General features: G+C 37.7%; 1 protein-coding gene across 1 annotated transcript; it reads right to left on the reverse strand.

Annotated features, from left to right (window-relative positions):
* Positions 1-31: 31 nt before the first annotated feature.
* Positions 32-24,115, reverse strand: LOC105437616. Its single transcript, XM_030977590.1, has 7 exons — positions 23,780-24,115; positions 21,406-21,534; positions 19,527-19,786; positions 17,582-18,121; positions 12,101-12,157; positions 8,980-9,061; positions 32-5,263 (listed from the first exon to the last, which is right to left on the reverse strand). Exons 1-7 carry the CDS (start codon positions 24,093-24,095, stop codon positions 4,206-4,208), a joined length of 2,442 nt encoding a protein of 813 aa, XP_030833450.1. The 5' UTR covers positions 24,096-24,115; the 3' UTR covers positions 32-4,205.
* Positions 24,116-25,457: the final 1,342 nt, after the last annotated feature.

Consider the following 25,457-nt stretch of genomic DNA (forward strand, 5'->3'; position numbering starts at 1 on the left):
ATCCACGAAATCTGCCCACACACGAAATCTTTTACTTGCTACATAATCTGAAGATTTTAATACATTGATCACCACATCTGATGTAACCCTTAAAGTATATGGAGAATTAATCACCTAATACTGGCACCTTCTTCCCAACAATACCAAGACTTCAATTACTTCTTTCCAATTCGGTAACTGGCATGCAAGTATGCCTTTTGGTCTTAGGCACGATTTCTTGAATACACAGAATATTACCTGATGGTAGAAACATGCATGACTAATAGTTGGAATGAATTTCCCAAACATAGACCGTGTAGAGGACCTCAATCAAGCCGGTTTAATCTTTTCAATTGATTAAAGGACGACTCTGACAGGAGCATTAACACTTCAAAGGAAGGACAGCCATCTTCATCAATGTAAAATGAATGACTAGCCCTGCATGTTATTGCAGGTACCCAGACCCGTCTGTGCACTGTGCAGCATGTGGTAAATGTCTGTCCTTTCTAATATTTCTCACATAGTTCTGAGGGGATTCATCACACAACAAATGCTGGTCTGATTAGAAATACTAACCGAGACACGATGTTATATAATGCATAAATATGTCTCAGAAATAAACAGTTGATTCTATAAAACATCATAAAACAGTATGGTTTTTGCCAAAACTGAACACAATACAGCATAATTACAAACATTCTTTTCATACATTACAGACAAGATCCTCTGACATTGCAGGTTGACAAACTTTTAATACAAATGTGTTATACATATAATTAAATATGAGGCAAAAAAAGTACTGGTAAGTACCAAAGCAGAGGCAAGAGGTATTTCAGCAATGATGGCAGTACTCTTTACAGTTCTTACATATCAATTTAACCAGCACAAACCTATAATAAATGAGCACATTATATATCTGAAAAAATAGATCAACAGTTGGATCAAAAGGCACTTTTGTGTTGTTTTACGAGATACACAGGCACCATTTAATCTGTCTAGTTATATATATATATATATATATATATATATATTTAGACAACTATTTCCTGAGTTGAAACATAACTTTGGCCTTCAAACTTCATAGCACACACATACTTTGCACGAACAATGAAATAAACACACTGGTAATACTGCAAGCTTACTCAATGTAAGGTGGGCAGGTCAAAACAAAATTGATTGTGTTCCTAACAAATGTGTTTATCCAATGAATATCCTTGAAGAATACAAGTTTACTTGCAAAGCTTAACATTGAATACAATTATGGTTATGGCCCAGACTTATGAGCACCATACGACAAATCACATAACATAGACATGTATCTGTATTAAACTCTCTTTGTAAAACTATGCTATACATGTAATCAAATGGATTAAAAAAGATACGTACTATAAACCATTGACCGTTTTTAATATTAGCACATTTGACTCAACACCTCAACATACGGGACATGAAGTGACCTGCCGAAGACCACATCCACGAAATCTGCCCACACACAAAATCTTTTACTTGCTACATAATCTAAAGATTTTAATACATTGATCACCACATCTGATGTAACCCTTAAAGTATATGGAGGATTACTTCACCTAATACTGGCACCTTCTTCCCAACGATACCAAGACTTCAATTACTTCTTTCAAACTCATTAACTGGCATGCAAATATACAGCGTTCGGTCAGTTTTAGTGGAGACACAGTCTAACATCAAGAATACCTCAAATACCTTGGACCATAGGCTACCCTAATATCTAAAAAGATATCTATATAATTCAAGACCAGCGTCAACATTACCCTACAAACTAGCAGGGAACAGCATGGGTTCAAGCACAAGTCCCTTCAAAACAGCTTGTATGGGCAATAGCCCTTGTGGTGTCTGTACCATCGTAATACTTAAGGTATGGACAGAGAGCTATTATACCAAGCAGGTAACTCCATTCAAAATTTAGCCATAAGAATGATTACTAGCAACACATCTTTAATAGTTCCATGCTCTCTCCAACAACCTCTGCCTCAAGTTTGAATACAGGAGCATACATACACAAACCTACGCCCTACCTATATACAATGATCTAGGGAACATAACCAACATGCACCTTAAAAATGGACATCCTTTTGGTCTTAGGCACGATTTCTTGAATACACAGAATATTACCTGATGGTAGAAACATGCATGACTAATAGTTGGAATGAATTTCCCAAACATAGACCGTGTAGAGGACCTCAATCAAGCCGGTTTAATCTTTTCAATTGATTAAAGGACGACTCTGACAGGAGCATGAACACTTCAAAGGAAGGACAGCCATCTTCATCAATGTAAAATGGAAGAAAGCCGCAGATATCCAGACCAGAGGATTGGAGAGAGGCTAAAGTAATTGCGATCCTTAAACCAGTGAAACCTGCAAACGACCTTGGATACTACATCTTACACACTGTTCTCCTTCTGGCCAGGCTTAGCTCATTGTTCTTTCAAATGATCAAGCAAGCTTCAGACCCCCTAAAAAGAGTTTTGCTGATCAAATCGTAGCTCTCACTACCTTCATCGAAGCAGGATATTAACATGCTTTCAAAACAGGCATTGATTAACCTCTCATCAGGATACGACAGTTTCTGGAGACATGGCCTGCTGCTCAAAGCTTCCTGTATCTCCAAGTGTCAGACAACCATGCACATCCTTGCTTCCATACTCAGCAATAGAAGATTCAGAATTTCACTCGGAGGACAAACAAGCTCATATGCAGCTAGAACCCTCAAAGATCTGTTTTGGTCCGATGCTTTTCTACATTAATGCCAAATCCTCCCTTCCTCTAACTAACCAACAAGCAAAAACAGAACTGAAGGTCACCTTGTGCTGAAAAACAGTCCAACACAATGAGTTTAGGCACACAAACCCTTCAAACGGCCTGCATAGCGCTTGTATACTGCAGAAGCACTATAATTACTGGCACTCAAATCAACTACTCTTCAATGGCTTCCTGCTCTTTCCTACATTGCATTCAGTATTAAGACAGGAGATAACGCATAAGGAGCATAGTATTAAAACAAATTGACATATCCACTAGAACCTAGGGTACCTGCCCAGTGCCCAGCATGCGCTTATGCGCTATAAATCATGGACACCCTATTTTTCTTTGCAAAACCTTACTGGGTGCAAAACCTTGACAGTCTCAGGTTTCCTGAATTTAGACTTTGTACAGGACCCTACATTACAACCAGCAGATTTCAACCTTCAAAAAACCAATAATAAATAATCCATTACGTGAATATCTATAAAAATATTCAGACCAAAAAAAAGTGACAGTGAGCTCCACAGGCAATTTCATGGTGTTTTCTGAGGTACACAAGTTAGTTATAATATACATGTATATATTTAGAAAAATCTTTTCTTGGTCGTAACATTACTTGGGCCTTTAAATATATCACAATTAAACTTGGCAAGAACAAAATACTCTTAAATGATGCAAGATTCTATTTCGAAAAGAAGGCTAAATTCTAATTGTATTTACAGAATGAATGTTACATCACACTGTTACATATTGATTAAATATTCTTATGATGTCGCAAAAATTGATACCAATGTTTTATCTACAGTCCCTATTCCAATGATAAATCAACATAAAACAAAATTTCATGGCAAGGTGCTGAGTTGTTGGTGATATAAAATATATACTTGGCTTGTAGGTTCACTGGCCCCGGACCAGCAGGCCAGTGCGAGCGTTGAGCCTTGCCCGGGAAGATAGTTGTGTTTTGGTACAGAGAGTACAGTTTTGGTAAATCTGAAATTTAGTAAGCCTGCACCATTACATTACAAACTAATATCTAGAACTCCACCTATTCAAATTGAATAACGATTCAAAAAGACGAAGTAAAAACCCGTTATCGTTAAAACTAATAGAGGGGCCTCGCTAAAAACTCATTGCTTTAAACCATAACAAATAAAATATAGTGCATGTGATGTTTGTTGAAAAAGTGGTTAAATAAAGAGATAATCAACCACTATTTAAAAATCTCTCTTGTAAATTTTTGAAAAGGGGAGGCATTTATGAAAATTGTTCAGCTGCTGTTTCCAAATTATCAAATTATTGTGGCTATTATAAATGGTTATATGTACAGATATTACAGCTATCCATGAATGGATAGTGATCTATCAACACAAAAAATTCTCTGAAAGTAATGTTAATGATGAGATTTCTTTGATCTTAACAAATATACAACTTATATACTGTTACTTTACAGAGAAGAAAATGTGAAGGACATGCTATTGGAAAGATATAGGTGGAATTCCCTACGAAATTCTTGGTATGTGGTGTAAAGTTCTGAAATCTCCAACACATTGCTGCATGTGTGGGCAATTGGTCTCCTCAGAGAACCAAAGTTTTTGTTAAAGCACACCTTGATCCCGTCGAGTGGCATGTGGATTGAACCTGTGCAAAACTGCAGAAAGTCCTGCAATTCTTCTGCCCGTAGACTGTTAATATACTGCCTCAGAAAATAAAGCACTCTGTCCTGATTATTGTTTAGGTCGTCTAATTCTCCTGTATTGATGGCAGCGGACACCCTCCTAGGAGTAGGCTTCTGAGCCTTCAGAATGATTGATATGTCATCAATAGACAGTTGGGACCAGAAGGTCAGGATGTGCTCCTCTGGTATGCCTTGCCTTATAAGGCGGTAGATGGGTGCTGGCTTCTGCACAAAAATCAAATCTGCAATCGCAAGCAGTTGTGCCCTGACCTCCCCTTTCGAGGGGATGGCATGGAAGTCGCATGCCATGAACACTTGCGTGAGGTCATCAACATCTGCTGGTGACATTGAATCGAAGTCTGACAAGGCCTTCGAGATCAGCCTTCTCTCTGGCCTTGTCACGTACTCCTTCAGGTCTTCGAGGAGACAGGTTTCGTTGACATCTGAGTTGAAAACTATTGCAATGTACACACTTTTGGCAATGTAGCTTGGGAAGGTCTTCGTTAACAAGGCTGTGTGGCTCAAAATCCTTCCCAGGCTAACCATGTTTTCCCTCTCTTTGTGCATGCGGTGATTCGGGAGAAACGGTAGGCATACATTTTCTCCGGCGAAATATACCCGATGGGCGGCATTCCAGAAGGATGTGAAGGCTTCACGAGTCAAACCCCCAATATCCTCCCCGTCTTCACCATCAAAGATTACCTTGAGGCGCTTGTTAACGGTGCTGGCGTTTTTGTAGAATTCCAGCATTTCCTCCATTAACCGGCTACGGTGAAACACGACCGTGATCTCCTCGGCCTGTAGCAGTGCTTCAAGGTTCGAGAATGCTTAAGGGGTGAGAGAGAGAAAGAGAAAAGAAAAATGATAATGCTGAACGTTTACAAGGACCATGCTGGTATAAATTAGAGTTTATGATACATGTAAGTTAAAACATTATAAGACCGTTAACCATGATGACTTTTCCCAAAAAATTTAGATGAATATATTTTCATCAAGCCTCACATTTTAGAACAAATTGTAATGTTTCAAATGTATTCTTATAGGGAATGTATAGAATCAGAAATTAGTTCTCAAGAGTGAGACTTGATGAAAATAAATCCTTCTCAAAAAGTGCTTGTTCAATTCACATATAACATTACCCAAACTAGAATTTCTACTTTGGAAGATATATGTACCAAAACAATTGGGCCCATTGGTATTTACAGAAAACCCAATAGGGTTGCTACTTTGTCTAGCTGCCAAATAGTTACATCTGCACATATAAACCCATGATGGTTCAATGATAAAATCACATCATTCATGCACTAAACGTAGCTACTCTGTTTGACAGTTTTCACCACATCAAACCATTATTTGAAAACTTGTAGATGATTTGATGTTTTATTTCTTTTCGAAAATCATGTATCAAATTAAATGTCATTTAACCTCTTAATAGCTTTGTTTAAAGGGATAGTTGAGTTTCAGTAGAGAGGGCGCTCCACAAAATTAGAGCACACAATTTCAATGGCAGAATCAACTTTATTTGATCAATATCGGTTCTAGCAGCGGCTTAATTGGTTTAATAGGTTTTTAAATAGTTGTCACTATTTCAACAAAAACAGCACATGTACTATATTTTATTTTAAATGGTTCAAACAAATGCGTTTTTGGAAGCATTCTCTTCATTTTTAAACTGCTCTATTTTAATGATAACATGCTTTTTACTTGGTCAATTGTCCTTTTTTAATTCCTTTAGGGCATGGTGGAGTAATAAATATTAGTTTGTAATGTAATGGTGCAGGTTTTGGATACTATAATTAAGTTTGATTAAAACTGTACTCTCTCAACGAGAACTCAACTATCCCTTTAACTTATCAAGTGGTTCACTTTATATATTAGGTACTCTACATTAAATATTTTAAATTGATTTAAATTTAAATGTCACATTTATTTATACTATGTATGTTATGATATTTCAATGTACCAGAGTAAAAATACACAGGGGCAATGGGTGAAATCGCCCGGATCAAGACCGAATGCCAATCAGGTCATCAATTAAAGATACTATGTCCCTTTTGCAGCCAACATCAAATTCTGTAGAACTTTGCGGGAATTATGAATATGTCATGTATATCCTATCTGTAAAATTTAAACGTTAGCAGTGTCCTAATATTAAAATTATGCAAGGCAACCTGTTTACTTGCTAGACTTCACTGTCAGACACTATTGAGTGACTGACTGGCTTTTTTCATCTTTGGTAATAACATACATAAAATGAGCTGTAAATGGTACAGGAGCATTTGTCTACATCAATAACCCACTTCTTGTAATTACCAAAATTAAACTGATTGAATCTTTGCGCAGCATAAAACGTATGACCATTCGGTACAATGGTCTGAAAAATCAGACTTTTACTTACTGGCTCTAAAGCTCGATTCGATTCGACAACTAATAGTCGTTATTTTCCCACTTAAAGACATTTTCAACCCCCCCCCTTTTTTAGGGAAGTTCTGAATTAGTATTGTCTTTCAAATGCCGTTGGAATTTAACCTTTTTCATTTTTTGGGCCTGCAAATGGGACATAGTACCTATAAAGCTTTAGAGCAGGCCTTCTCAACTAGTTTATTAGAAGTGCCAAAACAAAAATTAATTGTAGTTGAAGTGCCCCCCTTTATGGTTGACTGTGCTGCGAGGGAGCATAGCGACCGAGCCGAAAATGGGTGGGGTCCAGGGGTGAAGCCCTAACAGGTAACAGGGGGCGGAGCCCCATGAAGCTGGTGGATTTAGGGCTTTCTAAAGGCCAAAATGGGGCATTCCTAGCACCATTTCATTCCACAATATAATCAATCATAATTTCATATTGATGTGAAAAAATTAGTACAATTCCTGGGTACAATTACACTGGAGGTATATTTATATGTGGTTTTTTGTGTGCAATAAACATGGGAAATGTCAAAATAAAGTGAAAATCAAACAAACAAAAACAAGATGTTTCCAGAGATGGCAATGTTAAAATTGGTTTCCCATCGTAAGCTATAATTGTTGTTCAGCTAGACCTTAGGTTTAGATTTGTATAAAATGGTAAAAAACGATATATTCCCCTTTCTTCCTGTTTGTTAAGCAGGCATTTTGGGCTCAAATTCGACTGCAACTTCTTGATTTAGCTGAGTATTTAATTCTAAAAATATATTTTCTTTCTTTCTGTTTTTGTTTTGTTGTTGCAACAGTCGCGCGCCACTCCGAGTGACCGCAAGCGCCACAAGTGGCGCGCGCGCCGCCAGCTAAGAAGGCCTGCTTCAGAGCTAAATAGTAGCCCATGATATTTCGAACGAAAAACAAAAGAAATTATATAAGTAGCCCTCGAAATTTGAATAAGTAGTCCCCGGAAACTTCCATAAAATTTAAAAGGGAGCCCACCAAATTAAAATATTAATTTTTTCCCTGCAATTAATGTACAATGATCCTTTCAATACTGCTGCTGATCAGATGTATACCAATACAAAATTAACTAGATGGGACTTCGACTATGCGAGACAATATGTTGCCTCATTTGCGCGTTTAATATATCAAGCCTGAACGAACATGCACTTTTGCACCGTACTAGGGTTTTCTATAGCTCGGTCGAAAGAGCACCGATTTAGCAATCCGGAGGTCTCGGGTTCGTGATAAATGGTTGATGCAATGTATATTGTTGTTATCTGATATGTCCACAGGGTATTGTGTGAAAATGTCAAGTCAAAAGGACATTGCATGGCCGAGTAATGAGCAAAAATGCAAAGTGATATTCACTAACTCACTTTGTACATGGTTTCGAAAATACAACAGATAATTTATTATCAATCATATATATCTTTGTAACGAAAGGGAAATTTGAACTAGATGGAACTTCGACTGCGCGCAGTTGGAAATGATGCCTCCGCCATAGATCGATTTTACAAACCAAAACGGAAGCAATTTTTAATAATCAAGTTTGATAGTAATCCATCTGCCAGTTCTAATTATAATGCATTAACAAGCCATTTATATGCATACATAATGAGCCCCATGACCTTTGACCTCATGACCCCAAAATCTAATCAGTTCATTAGCTCTGCAAGATACATATATTACTCAAGTTTTGCGGTAATCCATCAATCGGTTCTTGAGATAAGGAGATCACGAGAACGGGACGGACGGACGGACGGACAACCAGAAAACAAAATGCCTCCGGCTACTTTGTAGCGGAGGCATAAAAACCGAAACGTGTCCAATGATTTTATTGTTAATACAAATATAACAAGGGATGAGGGAACCGCTAGAATTCAAATTTGATTTTGAGGATTTGGACAATGTTACTAAGTCCCTATAAAATGCCTATTTTTTCAAAACATGAATTACCAACAAGTGCTTGGTTTTGCTTTAGCCGGTCACATATATTGAGCTATGTAACCTTTGACCCCGTAATATAAGCAATTTATTGGCAACCCAAGATAGATTTGTCAATTGTTTCTCAACCACAAAAACAGGACAAACCCAAAAAATAATGCCTCCGCCTTCTTCGTTGCGGAGGCATACAAATAATTACCTCGTCTGTTGGGCTGGATCACGATAGTTGGGGTTCCAGTTTCGGCATTTTGTTCTTCATTTGGTGTATGGTCATCAAGTGACTAGAAAGGATCAAGGAATTAAGGGGAAAAAACATCTGAATCCTCAATCAAGATCTTGTGTGCAAAAACTATACACTGACCTCAATGTTATATAATAGCAAATGAAAATTAAAGCTTACCACCATTAATAGTCCATTCCAACAAGTTCTGAAGGTGTCTCCAGAAAAAATTATATATATTGAAAAATGCATGCGTTCATGGGTCTGTAAACATACATACAAATGCTAATATTCGTCTAGTGCAAATGCTCAGTTTCATTATCTCACCCAAAAAATATTCTGTGTATCACCCTTGATACCAAATCTCAACTATTTCCTATCCCTATTTTTTACTTAGAACATGTTCTACTGGGGGGTCAATTTGATTCCCCCCCGCCCCCCTTAAAGATACTATGTCCCTTTTGCAGCCAACATCAAATTCTGTAGAACTGTGCAGGAATTATGAATACAGTATGTCATGTATGTCCTATCTGTGAAATTTAAACGTTAGCAGTGTCCTAATATTCAAATTATGCAAGGAAACCCGTTTACTTGCTAGACTTCACTGTCAGACACTATTGAGTGACTGGCTGGCTTTTTACATCTTTGGTAATAACATACATAAAATGAGCGGTAAATGGTACATGAGCATGTGTCTACATCAATAACCCACTTCTATATTAACCTGCACTTGCTACTCTCCACCCAGGTGTCAAATGGGTACCCGGTAGGATGCGACCGTCATTGTTGGTCAAACAGCTTGTGAGCGTCAAGTAACGCCCGGCTGGAATGCTCCCCAGGGAGTAGAGATTGTGCACAGTGTGCGGGCAAGCACTGAATCCAATGACCGGGGTAATAGTATATTTGTAAAGCGCTTAGAGACATTTGTATTAAGCGCTATATAAAAATTATATATTATTATTATTCTAGTAATGGCAAAAATTAAACTGATTGAATCTTTGCGCAGCACAAAATGTACGACCATTCGGTACAATGGTCTGAAAATCAGACTATTACTTACGACTTGGTAGCACTTAAGTCGATTCGACAACTAATAGTCGTTATTTTCCCACTCAAAAACATTTTCAAGCCCCCCTTTTTTTAGGGAAGTTCTAAATTAGTATTATCTTTCAAATGCTGTTGGAATTTAACCTTTTTCATTTTTTGGGCCTGCAAATGGGACATAGTACCTTAACCCTAATCCCATTGGGGGGGGGGGGGGGGGGCCTTTTAGGCCTTTTAGGCCCCCCCTTTCGTTTTTTTCGCCGTGCATCTAGACCGATTAAAATTTCACGTTGAAACTTCATGACTTTTTTCTCTCAATTTTCCCGCATATTTTGATATGCAATTCACCCCGGTTGGACATGTAGAACTGATTTTAGAGGTCGATAATCGCTTGACCGTCACAAAAAACTGCAGATTTTTTACACGTTTCTATGTGATTCATACATCCAATGCCATGTAAACTCCAGATCTGTTATAATTGTTACATTGAATTATAATTTTGATTATTTCTTTGTTATTAGTTTATTTCAAACACTTCAGAGACAAATTCTTCTAAAATAAACAACAACAAAAATCAAAACAATAAAATACATATGAATAAAAACAATGAAAAACAAAAGAAATAAGGAAATATCCTGATTCTCGAGCTATATTTGCATAATTTATGCAAATTACTTAGTCATATATATTTTACCATAAAAACATGGATATGAATGAACTACATCATTTGAAAGTATTTTTACAGAAAACCTGAATAAATCCTGTCATTTCTCCTGCTTTCAGATGATAATTCCAATTTTTTACCAAAATTCGTCAAAAATTTGCATATTCAAAATTTGAATATATTATAAATTTAAAAAAAAGTCATTTTTAAATTTTTTTTTTTTACATTTTTATTCTACCCAACTTGTTTTACGACTGTGCTAATTTTCAAGTCAATTGGTCTATTATTTGCCGAGATCCGAGGGGGGGGGGCAAAAAGGCCCCCCCCCCCCCCCCATGGACTCAAGTGATCAAAATAACCCAATGGAATTAGAGTTAAGGATCCCAAAGAACATTTTCAAACTGGTCAGATACTATTAATTCTGGTATCAAAATAAAGCTAAAGAACCAAATTGTTCAAGTCTGACAGTAAAACATATACAGAGCCATCAGGAACATATCGAAGTATGCGCATAAATTATGAATAATTAATTTTCACCCAAATGTCTGCTAAACACGCTGCAAATAAATGAATGTAGCAATTAAGAGGAAGTAAGACAGGAGGTAAAACCTTATTATATTTTCTCAGAGGTTTAGGGTTGCATGTGATACCAAAAATCATTGAAGTTCACTTTTTCATTGTAATACCCTTCAATAAACAATTCATTTATGATTAAGAATATTGTCACGGTAAAAATTGACATTTTTGGCATTGTATGAAAATAAATAACACAGAAAGAAGAACTGAAGTTGTCCAAATCATGACCACACATATCTACAATAAACAAGTATTAAAGTGAAAATTGATCGAACATTTCATTAATTAATTTTAAAATGGTTGAATTTTGGTCACGGTGATACAGTCACTGTAACACCGTGACTTACATTGCAATAGTTTCTGTCATGTTGGGGTGGTAGCTTGATGTTTCAAGGATTGATTAAAGTAAGAGCCCTGTCAAACTACAGGTTATAGAATCAACTCTGCATGGATAGTTTCCTTGACAGCATCATTGCTTATCAGTACTCTATGCAGGGGGATAAAAACAGCTCTGCAGACAGAGTCGACTCGACCCAATTGGTATCAATCAGACTAGAGTCGGGCCAAGTCGGACAGAGCAAATTCATCGTATTGAATCGGTCCTGAATTGCATCCGACTGTCTCTCGATTGGCAAAATGTGTGTCTCAAGGCACTGAAAACTGTGCCAATCCGAATAAAAAACCAGTTGGATCAAATCGAGTTGGCTCTGTTTGCAAAGGGCTTAAAAAACAAAAGATTTTTAATATCCGATAATTTTTCCTGACTGTACCATTCTTTTTGAGACACACAATATTGTAGTCATTATATTTGCTTACCTCGTCACTGCTGAGTTCGAAATCCGACAAAACGATGAACGCTTCTGCCTCTTCGGGCTAAAGTAATACAAATAAAATAACAAATGAAAGAAAAAAATCAGCGTTAAAGGGCAACACCATACAGAGATTTGGCTCTCTTCGATCAAAGATATACCAAACAATTAAGGGTACTATTACTATTACTACCACCAAAAAATATTATTCTTATTAAAGAAAGGTTCATTTTAAATATTCCATTCAATCAACAAGTTATCAAAATATGTAATTGGAAAACGCATCACCATTCTAAAGCCAATGTGCAGAGCGAACGAATCGCCCGGGAATCTATCGTCTACAAACTTACGCGTGAATAGCATTGGTGCACTCGCAAATGGTTGGCCCGTTTGGAACCAGCCTACATTAAGCATCGTTTCAAACCACAGGCCCTCCCAATCGACGTACATGATGAGCTGGAAGTCATCTGGATTCCCCTACGACCACCGCGATTACCAAGGAGAATTTCAAGCATCGTATTATGTGTCGTGTATTATCCTCCCAAGCATCCCAGCTCAGAAAAATTATATAATATGGACTGGCCTTATTAAGGGAGATACGAGATAATAATTCCCAAACTAGACTCATATTTCCCCGAGTCAAAGATGAGGGCAATATGGTTCTTGTGAGGGAAATATATGTGGTATCTCCCGAAAGTTAAGCCAGTCAATATTGTTATTATTATCTAAATCAGACATCTAGAGCAAATACATACATGACAATCTCATAGAACTGAACAAGCTTTGTCAAACCAGCACTGTGCATCCAGCTGCTTGACAAAATTTTCGATACACTGCAAACAGTGTACCCAATTTGGTGTGATTATTACGTCGTGCAATAGAGTACGCGCAAAATGTGCAGGTTCTCGTACGCATAATAGATGCGCAATAAAAATGACAAAATACGGCGCGGTGAAAATGGTCTTATATTTCATGCCTTTTTAACACGTAAAGTCCATAGGCTTTTTAAAGGTAAAGACCAGTATTGGAAACGCCCCAATTTCAAAAAATGAAATGGAAGCTCTCATTACCAATCATGTGAAAGAATATGTTTTGACTAATACATGATGATAAAAAATTGAGTGCAAAAGAGTACGCGCAAAATGCGCAGGTTCTCGTACGCATAATAGATGCGCAATAAAAATGACAAAATACGGCGCGGTGAATATGGTCTTATATCTCATGCCTTTTTAACACGTAAAGTCCATAGGCTTTTTAAAGGTAAAGACCAGTATTGGAAACGCCCCAATTTCAAAAAATGAAATGGAAGCTCTCATTACCAATCATGTGAAAGAATATGTTTTGACTAATACATGATGATAAAAAATTTGCCGGAAAACCACCTACTAATTCACATATTTGGTAAATTTGTTTCTCTCATGGACTGCGAGAGATATAGGGAAGTCCCATATACATCTTTCTGTGTATAGTACTTGTAACTTTATGCAGAATGGGCCAAATTTCTTATCATTTTGATGATTCCAGAACTTTGCAGATGCTAGATGCTAGATGATCAACCTTTTCTGATCGATTCCACAACGTTTCTTTCACGATGCAATCGCATGACCATAACTGGTCTTTACCTTTAATGAAAGGTAAATATGGTCTCATATTCCCCGATTAGCCCTTTTAGGATAACCAGCAAGTGTAATATGAGTTTGTAAAACCACTGCTCAGATGTCTGATACGGGTAATAATATCCATTATAGACCAGTTATTAATAAAATATCCAGAGGCAGGATTTGCTGTGACTGGTGATTTTAATGATATTGATGTGAGCCGAATTTGAAAAAAATTAAGTTTTTTTTCTCCAAGTCGTTAATAAACCAACAAGAGGCCAAAATATATTGGATAAAATAATCACAAATTTTAATTATGTGTATGAACCAGTTAAGATCCTTCACCGCTAGGGATGAGTGATCACAATGGCATTTTGTGGCCGATATAGGGCATCTATCAATCAAGGTAGGTTACAAACAGATGCAGGGTTGGAAAGTTATTCAAATTTTGGTAACTTCACAGACGGACGGGGGACAGAAGGACGCCTAAGTGAGCTCGACAAAAATAAGACCCCTGTTACACAGGCGTCGGCTTTTAAAGCGGGCCCCGGAGGCGGCCTCACGTCTGCAATTTGAAGCCGCCTGGAGATCATTAAACGCCTGTTTCACATGATCTCGGGCCCGCAATTTTGGGTCTACACATAGGCCGGCCTCACGTCGCCTTTTCACGAGCTGACGTTGGGGCGGACTTCAGAAAGACAGAAAGAGAAAGTGATAGAATGATAAAAACTAAGAACTAGAAATGCAATCGTGTCACAACGATGTGCGTGCAATGACGCCATGTTTCTATGTGTCAAACGAAAGAGCTTCTCTCGTACTTTCCAGAGCAATTTGTACGAAGTCTGTAGCTTCTGTGATATTGGAGATAGGTAGGGCGAAAGAAAGGCCTCAACAGTGACCTTGATGGGATGGTAGTGACTATGCCTACGAAGTTTGAAAGAAATTGGGATAGGGGAAAGAACCTAGAAAGGGCTCGCAAGCACTGCGTGCAAAAACCAATGGGATTTGGTGCATGTTCATCATTGCAATCAAGATCGTTCTGGGGGCCAATAGCGTGAACCCGATATGCCCCATAGACAATGCGTGTAATGCATGGGCGGAAAACGTACATGATCTGTATTATGACCGGAGTGAAATTGTTTTTTCTCTCTCTCTTTACGTCTCTTTATGGGCCGTATTTGGTATCATTAGAAAGAGAATTTCATGGTTGTTATTGTAAACTACTCTCTTTTTTTCTATGATAATCCTATCAAAACACATGAAGTAAAATAGATTTATAGGACAAAATGACGTCTTAAATGGCCCCCTTGACCAATTTCCAAAATCCGGCCACGAGGTGCCCTGCGTATTGGAACTCGGCATGTCACTGCAAATTTTCAAGGGAAAAAAAGGTTGTTTAAGGGGCGAAAAGCAGTCTGAAAAAATGACGTCTTAGCCGATACGTGTTAGATTCAGGCGGAAACTCAGCGGAATTCGTATAGTGACCTTTGTTCAAATGCGATTTACTCACAATTTTCTGTGTGAACATATACCATAATTGGTATCATTAGAAAGGGCACTTCGTTGCGGTCAGTTTGACACCACTGTTATCTGCGCGAAATGTATTGCACGCATTAAACGCACTATTACGTAATGCATAGTAAATTCAACATTTTTGGCGATAACTTTGCGCTGACATAAGCCAATTTTACCAAACTAGGCAAACAGTTGTTACGTATATAGATACATACATGTATGTCTGCCAAGTTTCATTGATGTAGGTAATTTTCTTGAAAATAGCGAATTTGGAGGGCATTTTTCTGAAAGTCGGTCAGTGTTAGGGTATATAATTTTGTATATGGCTGGAAAGGGCATATCTTCAAGTATCTAAATCCAAAAAAGGTTACGGGTTTGCCAAGCCATAATGGAGATACGGCCACAGAAAGAAAGCCAATTCCCATAACTTTAGAGGGTGCTATTTATGTTTTGCATAGCCATTGGAGCATGAAATTTGGCATGGCTATGTGCAATTATGAGATGAAGATACTTTGAGATTTAAATACAAAACAGAATTTATATGAGAAAGTTATGGCAGTTTTAGATTATTTAGAGGTCAATTTTTCAAGAATTCAAGAGATTGTTGACGGAGACGGTTTCAGATTTGAATTTTGAGTATGAAGATGGCTTTTTGAAGGGCAGATTATACATCGCAGATTAAAGAACATCTCTTAGACTATCTAGAGAAAATTGTTAGAAGTTTGTAGGATCTAGGATAGTGGAGATAGGAAGGAAGATAGAAAGGCCTTAAAATGGAACAGAAACGGACAAAATGGCGCCTGGACGTTTACGCATGAGTGATTTCAGAAAACTAAAAAGTAGGTGACCTAGATTGGATATCAGAGATTACGCCTACGAAGTTTGAAAGGAATCGAGCAAGAGAAAAGGACCTAGATAGGAATGACAAGCACTACGTGCAAAACGAATGGGATTCCGGATGACAAGAAGAAGAGGAAGAAGTAAGAATATTAATAATGTGAACGAAAACAAGGCAATGACGAAGGCCGTCATTGCAATAACATTAGAGAAGGTGATGGAAGGAAGAAACAAAGAATTACATAAGGAAAGACAGAAAGAGAAAGTGATAGAATGAAAAAAACTAATAAAAACAAGGAATGACAGAAAGAGAAAGTGATAGAATGATAAAAACAAAGAATAACATAAGGAAAGACAGAAAAAGAATGGGATAGAATTATGAAAACAAAGGATAACATAAGAGAAGGTGATAGAAGGAAGAAACAAAGAATAAGATAAGGAAAGACAGAAAGAGAAAGGGATAGAATTATAAAAAACAAAGAATAACATAAGAGAAGGTGATAGAAAGAAGATAAAAACAAAGAAAAACATAAGGAATGACAGAAAGAGAAAGTGATAGAATGATAAAAACAAAGAATTACATAAGAGAAGGTGATAGAAGGACGAAACAAAGAATAACATAAGGAAAGACAGAAAGAGATAGTGATAGAATGATAAAAACAAAGAATAACATAAGAGAAGGTGATAGAAGGACGAAACAAAGAATAACATAAGGAAAGACAGAAAGAGATAGTGATAGAATGATAAAAACAAAGAATAACATAGGAGAAGGTGGCAAAGCGCGCCTGATGTATTATGTTGATTATGATGACAGGTCACGTCACTTCCGCTTATAAGCCGGCCCCGAGTCCACTTTGGTGTTACACCTACTGATTGCGGGACTGAGGCCGGCCTCAAACCACATCCAGAGGTGGACTGAGTCCACCTGGCCTCAGTTCGGTCTCAGTCCGGCTTTCAAAAAAAGTTGGTGTTACACATACATACATCAGTTCACTTTCAGACGTATGTGTAACAGGGGTCTAAGAGAGGAGGGGAATATGCTGTTCAAGATAAGAAAATGGACCAAACTTGATGACAATCTATCAACACATTCACAATTAAATCATTTCAAATTAATATGGTCATTGTGACCTGTACCCTTTGACCTCAAAAGTAATGAAAACATTTTTAGTATTTAATGCAATTATTTTTAACGAATAAGTTATAATCAGCTCTGAAAGTCTTCTTGATGTACACACTTTCCTGAAAAATACAAAGTTTGCTCTAATCCTGTACTTCACAAGGCATATCAGCATTTATAAAAAAAATTCTATGAATGATCTGAATAATTTTTTTTCTTCAGAATAGCATTAGACTTCCATTAGCTTTCTAGAGCACAAACATTTTTCCCAATCATGTCTACTTCCTTTGAATAATATTTGATTAAAATTTGTGAATGTCCAATGTACGACACAAAGCAAATACAACACATAGCCCCCCCCCCCCCCAGCCCAAGCAAATTTATGCACTGTAATGTCAGTTAACACGGAATTGCTTGCCTGTTGAAGACGTGGCTGATCGGCGGGGTGCTCACGAAGACGTGGCTGATCAGCGGGTTGCTCACGAAGACGTGGCTGATCGGCGGGTTGCTCACGAAGACGTGGCTGATCGGCGGGTTGCTCACGAAGACGTGGCTGATCAGCGGGTTGCTCACGAAGACGTGGCTGATCGGCGGGTTGCTCACGAAGACGTGGCTGATCAGCGGGTTGCTCACGAAGACGTGGCTGATCGGCGGGTTGCTCACGAAGACGTGGCTGATCGGCGGGTTGCTCGCGAAGATGTGGCTGATCGGCGGGTTGCTCACGAAGACGTGGCTGATCGGCGGGTTGCTCACGAAGACGTGGCTGATCGGCGGGTTGCTCACGAAGACGTGGCTGGTGGGCGGGTTGCTCACGAAGACGTGGCTGATCGGCGGGTTGCTCACGAAGACGTGGCTGATCGGCGGGTTGCTCACGAAGACGTGGCTGGTGGGCGGGTTGCTCATGAAGAGGTGGCTGGTTGACCTGAGGTTGTTGGGTTGGAGGTTGTTGGGTTGGAGGCTGTTGATTTACATGAGGACATGGGCATAGTTAGAAGACATAACTTATTTCAAACAAACAATATTATATGCCTGTGACAAGGATTCTCATGAGGTGATTTGTGAAACAAAACAAAGGGATAGTACTGATTTGGTGAAATAGAAATTAAACTTGGATTGGTTGAAAATGTGACGCAATCCCCATTCCCCAAACAACTCTTTGTGTTGGCTCCCATTTTGCCTTGTGATGCAAGAACTAACAAAAAGAGACCAAGCTTGTTTGCTCAGAAACAGCATTTAGTTTCACCGTAAACAATTCTAACCCCAGGTTTTAAAAAAAGACGTGATAGCCGTAATCTGTTTCATCCAATTGCCCGCAGCATTCATGCCAATGAAGTTTGGTTACAGATGCAAGGTTGGAAAGTTATCAACCATTATAGAGTCTTGCAGGTAAATTTCAAATTTGACCTTTGTCCTATTTATGTGAACTTTGACCCCATCATACCTTGGAGGCCAATACAGGGCATCTCAGAGAAAAAAATAAATGGGGGCGGCGGGAGAATTTACCCCCAAAGTTCCAAAAGAGCCCCCCCAAAAAAAAATAAAAAATATATATATATATATAAATAGATCTATATATATTTTTGTTGCTAATTTTGTTGATTTTTAATAATAATTTTTCTATTTGGATCGTGATCAAATGCTTATCAGATGAACACTTACAGCATTAGATGAGAACTTAATAGTAGCCCGAGAAATTCAAAAAAAGAGCCCGGATATTTGTAGCCCCCAAGATGATAAAAGAAGCCCCTGAAAAAGAGGCCCAGAAATAAAAATATTAATTTTTTCGCTGGGGCATCTACCAATCATGTTTGATTACAAACACATGTAGCGTTGGAAAGTTATCAACCCTAATAAGACTCTTACCCCAAAACTTTCAGATTCGACCTCATTTGACCTTTGACCCCAGCCTATCATGGGGGCCAATATACATATAGGACATATTCCAATCAAGTTTGGTTATAAACAGATGCAGGGTTGGAAAGTTGTTCAAATTTTGTAAGCATCACGGACGACAGACAGGCGCAATTTGGATCCCTTAGTCTCTCTCCACCTACGGGTGGGCTCGACAAAAATGACAGCCTCCTTGCTGGGATTAGCCCAAACAAAAAACCTCCTTTGTTCAGAGGTCAAACATTTTATATATTTGCATAAAATTATGTTTTACTGTAAGAGAACATTTCATAAGTAAATTATTGGATAATGAAAGAAAAAATTAAGAATATCCATGGTGGTGAATAGCAACAATCAATGTGTCTACAGGCAAAATGGTTTCACTGGTAACCTGTACTGTATTCTGACTTTTAAGGCTGGGCTCAAGTTGAACCACTGATGAGAATTTAGAATTCTTGTGAATTTTGACTTACCAACACAGCGTGAAGATCCCTGTTGGGTATGATTAGGATCTGTCCACGTCCCACCTTCTTGTCAATGTCCAAGACATTGTGTATATCCTCCAAAATCGTCACCCTCTTACTCTTGCTGCAACAGCCAATTCGAAATCCAGTCCTTGCAAGAGGTTGGTCTGGGTAGGTAGCTATTACAAAGTCTTCAAATCGCTGGAGACTCCAGTTCCTTTGTAGTTCTACCTTGCCATCAGATTGGGGATCCAGATTGTGAGGATTTCCTTTAAAGAAGGGTAGTGATTAATATAACTTGGTCGTTAGATGTCAGACAATAACTTGGTGGTTGTTTGAGCTACATGTCTCATCCATGTTCAAGATTGATAAAAACAGTTTTCCAAACTTTAAACAACAATTTTAGAGACCCTCAGTGGCCGCAGTCCCATCCTTAAAAGATGATTTTATTGACGACATTTGCGCTACTTTGATAATTAAAATCAATATTTTAGAAAACCTTTCCATACAAATAAATAATTTGAAACCTTACTTTTCCAATATTTGATTTTAAAAAAAGAAAAAAATCAACAAGTAATGGAACGAGCCCCAAAATCCATTACACTGTATGTCACAGATGCAATAATACGTTTCTCGTGAAAATCACCATGGGCTAATCTACAAAGTAAAACCATGTACATGAAATATGAATATACTAATTCATTATTTTCTTCCTATTTACAGAAATTGAAACAAACTGATCAAATAATATCCGCAATATCAACAATGAAATTACCCGAAATGTGGTGAACAATATTTAGCAAATTACGACAAGTTTACAGACCAGTTTAAGGAGCACATGCACTACATTAACAAAAAATGTGAGAGAAAGTAATGTCGTTGTATACTTTGCAAGAGGGTCTTTAAAGGGGGACCAGTTTGTACAGGCCAAGAAAGAAATCAGTTTTTCGGAACATCCTTTTCATGCTTATCTGAGCTTTGACAAATTCACAATTGATGTGGTACATCAGTTCACAAAAGGTATTTTTGCGCAAACAATGTACAAAGGTCATGAGTGTACATGTGTAAAGCAAGCACACAATCATAGTTTGGCTTCAATGATATCACAACATCAAAAAATAAAAAAAATAAAAAATTGTATTAACAAATTAAAACAAATGCAGTCTAATTTGGGGGTTATAAATTTGAAAATTTGTTGAAATCAATCTTTGTGGGTACATAGAATGCTAGATATTATGTTTTGTTATTTTGTCAATTAAGTTATCATTTAAAATCACCACGTTGTCCAAATACCCAAATGTCATTCAGCAAACTGTTTGATCAAAATTAATGGGGGAAAATTAACAGATCTGATGCAGTTACACAAACAATTGAAATATCTATGGTAGTGAATACCAACAATCAACAGGTCTGCAGCAGACAGGGTAAGAAGTATATTGAATCTAATGGCATTTTTGCCTTCTATTTCTAACAAAAGCCTCTGAAATAGGTAGATATATAACCCCAACAATTATCATCTACATGTACCTAGGGTATAATGTGACAAATGTCTGGATATCCATCAGATTCGAAAATTGTCCCCCTAAAATTGAAAAATTATTCCTGCGTTGGTCTGCAGGTCTAAATGTCTTGTTAGACTGGGCTCAAATTGGAGAAAATTCAGGCCTTTGAGGTTCAAACAGTTTACAAATAACATGTTTACACCTAGAGTGTAGCAAAAAGAGTTGCAATCGATCTCAAAGTTTTGATTAATCACAAGTCAGAAAATATGCGCTTTTTAGCCAATCAAAATTGCGCATTTGGAGCATTTTCGCAACTCTTGATGCAACACCCACTAGAAAGTAAATTTGCATGTCGTGGAACCTTGAATTTGTTATCTCATAATTACCTAATCCGATGTTGCTCAAATACGCACACTCTGCTTTTCCTGGATAGAAGTCTGGATTACTTCTTCTGAGAAGAAACAAACGAGCCTTCCAAAGTTGGTTCTTTGCTCTGCCTCTTCTGCCTCTGTTGTCTGTAAAAATACAAAAATCATGCACACATTAAGACCGAAGGATTCAAAAAGAAACTACAGACAATGAATGTTGTCTCGTTGCAATCCCATTTTTCTTTGCCTTTTTTTTTTAATAATCACAATATATTTCTGGTCAGTTTTTCTATATGTTTGAATTATTTATTACAAAAAGCTGTATCGCTTTGGTGATCCCTCGCATATATACCCAAGTTGATTTGTATCCTTCGGGTTTATGTCAGGTTGAAAATAGCTTCTGACCATTCAGGCAATAAAAGTTAAGGGGTTTCAGGGACGAGCACCGTCTATGATTTTTCTATAGCTCAGTTTAAAGAGCACCGGTCTAGCAATCCAGAGGTCTCGGTTCGAATCCGTTGGAATCAAATTTTCTTTGCCTTCTTTTAATCACAATATATTTTCTGGTCAGTTTCTCTATATGTTTGAATCATATGCATGTAGAGAATATTTCATTAGGTTGTAAAGCTTCCAGTATGCACTGTTTATGGCATTAACTGACAGACTAAACCTAAATTTACAAGTACTAGTATCCCCAAATTAATTTTGGGTTTACAAGTCACTTTTAACTGTGGATATATATAAAACGGCATGGCATGGATTATATCCTTAGTAAAGCAGAAGTTAGCTGAAAAGTGTAATTATTTGTTGATTATGGACGGGATTTAATTTGTTATCCTCAGAGGGGGTGGCCCCAAGAGATGCACGTACATGTAGCTCACAGGTTTCAGGTGTGCTTGCTGGAGGGAGTAGCCCCAGAGATGCACACAATTACTTTTGTTTAATGTGTGCAGCCTGCCTAGTATGAATGATACTTGATTTTGATACTGATGATAGTAATGATACTGTGACTGTGAGCATACCTGCCAACCTGAGACAAGAGAAATTAGGAGTAAATTTTTCTGGGTGGACTATGAGGTCGCGAACCACCGAAGGATTGGGGTAGTAGCCCGTAGATTGGGGAGGGGGGGGGGGGGGGACACAGGACTTTAGGGTCTATTTTTTTTCTCTCCATTTTAATGGTGCAAATGGGCCTTTTCCTTCAACCTTTTCGCCCCACACATAAACAATTTTTGAAATGTGAACACTCACAAAACTACATGTTTCACTACCCACCTCAGTTAGGAGCCCTATTTTGCAAAGGTATATAGTAGTAGTAATCCAAAATAAATCTGAGGAAGTCCGGTAAATAACAAGCTTCCACGATCGCAGTCATCGCACAAGCATTGAAGAAAACACGCCAATGTATACAGTGTTTATGCACGGCGTATCAACTGCACATGTAATATAAATACACGTGGGCTATACGCAGGTATGAATAAACATCCCCAAATTGCTGATGTGAGATGCTTGTAGGATACTTTACAGGACAGAATGGACATTTTGCCATTGAAAATGGCGGACGCACACACAAAATATTAATTTAAAAAAAATTATATATAAAAAAAAAAAAAAAAAAAAACTAAATAAATAAAAAAAAAAAAAAAAAAAAAAAATTAAAATTAAAAAAAAAATCGGAGTTTTGAGGCATGCACTCGGAATTCGGAGTTGGTATGAAAAATGCGGAGAAACTCCGCCTAAATCGGGGTGGTTGGCAGGTATGTGTGAGTGATACTCACTGATAGTGATACTGATAGGTGTTACTCTGTTAGTGTTTCATGATACTTACTGTTAGACTTAAAGGTAAACTATAAGTTTTGGGAAATTTTGAAAATTCGGTGGATAGCCATTCTTTACAATTTTGATATATTTAGATGCCCCTGTGGATGTATTATAAGTACTAGTAAGTTCAGCCCCTAAGACACTTCTGCTTTCGAGAAAAATTGAATATAAAAATTTACCGGTGCTCCCGATAAATTCTGATAAATTTCAAATAGCGCCTACATCCGTACAATGGTAGCTGCGACCCTGAAAATCTAAGAATATGTAGTTGTGGTGTATAATTTCCAAACGGGAATAGCTAATCTGTCGATTTTATTCAAGAAACATTATTTTATAGCTTCATTAATATCTTGACCTTGAGAAAGGGCTATACAATTTAGACTCGATTTCAACCAGACAACGATCACTGAATAGTGTAGGATCGCATATGCTTCCAATATGTTCACTTGAACCAAATTCATGACCCCATACCAAAACTTTGTATTACCTTTAAGGAAGAGGAGAGAGAGGAGAGTGAGAGAGAGCTAGAGAGAGAGATCAAAGAGAGAGAAAATTATAGTTTTAAACATACCTCGCCTTCTTTGCTCATTAGAGTCTTGGACTCTACGCCTCCGAAACTGTGTGCGAGTGGTCTGCAGCACAGAGTCAAAGCCTGCAGGCCTAGCGTCAGCGATGAAATCGGAATCAGAGTCGGAGTTGTGTTGGGGGAGTTGATGGCGGCCTTCTCTAACTTGCCGGATTACATCACGTGCTGTCGACACAATTGCTTCAGCAGTGCGGTATTCGGATGGTAAGACGGATGTCTGTACTGCAAGTGAACTAGTTGAAGCATCAGCAGAGGTAGTGGCCCTAGAGCCGGCTCCAGTACTAGTAGAGGGACTAGACATAGCTAAGCTGGCGTGATGCAAAGGCCTTCTCTAAATAAAAATAAATATAAAAACAGGCCCTATATTAAAGGTATTACAAAGTTTTAGTATGGGGTCATGAATTTGGTTCAAATGAAGATATTGGAAGCATATGCGTTCATACAATATTAATTGATCGTTGTCGTAGTTGAAATCGAGTCTAAAGTTATGAAATTGTAAATAATAAACTCTTTATGTTGTATAGCTCCCTCTCAAGGTCAAGATATTAATTTAGCTATGAAACAATGTTTCTTGACTAAAATCGACAGATTAGCTATTCCCGTTTAGATATTATATATCACAACTACATATTCTGAGATTTTCATGGTCGCAGTTACCATTGTACGGCCGTAGGCGCTATTTGAAATTTCTCAAAATTTACCGGGAGCACCGGTAAATTTTTATATTCAATTTTTCTCGAAAGCAGAAGTGTTTTAGGGGCTAATTTTTGTAGTGCTTATAATACATCCACAGGGGCATTCAAATATATCAAAATTGTAAAGAATCACTACCCACCCAATTTTCAAAATTTCCCAAAACCTTGTATTACCTTTAAGTCAGTTCATAGATTCAATCTGCGCATGGGCAGATAATAAAGGTCATTTGTACCGAAAAGGTAAAACACACAGAGATGAATACTGCATATGCACTCATGAAAGTTATGTAAAATTCATTTATGCACCAACGGTACATTCTATGAAGTGTGATATGCAGGAGGAAGTTCTTTTCAAGAGGGCAAACAAAAGGTATTCATGAAGCACATCTAGGACTTTGGCAGTTATTATTCTAAGATGCTCAAAGTGGAACTTCTCCAGGTGCAAAAGATCTGTGGATATTTGGGGTCATTTGTACCATGTGCTATCTGTAAACTCAGTATTACTTAGTCTTAGGCTGCATTCACCCCTCACACACCCAGGGTACTAAACTACATGTAAATCAAGCTCTGATCTGCACACAGCTGTGTGTGTGCATACACTAGATCTATAGAGCAGGAGGCTATGCCTTGATGAACAGAAACTTTCCAAACTCCATACTAACTTTACCTCTGGCCTCCTATTAATATAGCAATCAACTAGACCCTACTGCCGTAATGGGTATGGAACTACAATTACAAGTAGGTCTAGTGTTTCAATCATGTAAGGTCTACAAAGTACAAGTCAATTAACTCATTACAACTTGGGTAAGAATGACTTAGTCTAAGTCTAGCTCTATAAAGCAACATAGATCATCTAGTCTAGAATTCTGGTAATAGACCTAAATCAGCTTTTAATTATATGCTACAGTACAGAGTAGTGATCTTCTACAGTCGTAACCTAGATCTAATTACACACAATTTACTTTCCT

Source organism: Strongylocentrotus purpuratus, unplaced genomic scaffold (genome assembly GCF_000002235.5).
Source record: "Strongylocentrotus purpuratus isolate Spur 01 unplaced genomic scaffold, Spur_5.0 spur5_scaffold_1, whole genome shotgun sequence".
NCBI lineage: Eukaryota > Metazoa > Echinodermata > Echinoidea > Camarodonta > Strongylocentrotidae > Strongylocentrotus > Strongylocentrotus purpuratus.

Excerpts from the sequence above, each read along its gene's own strand:
- LOC105437616 (XM_030977590.1), bottom strand. The coding sequence starts at position 24,095 with ATGTCTAGTCCCTCTACTAGTACTGGAGCCGGCTCTAGGGCCACTACC. Across the intron at positions 21,535-23,779 it reads TAATGAGCAAAGAAGGCGAG|ACAACAGAGGCAGAAGAGGC; the intron begins GTATGTTTAAAA and ends GTATTTTTACAG. Across the intron at positions 19,787-21,405 it reads TTTGAGCAACATCGGATTAG|GAAATCCTCACAATCTGGAT; the intron begins GTAATTATGAGA and ends CCTTCTTTAAAG.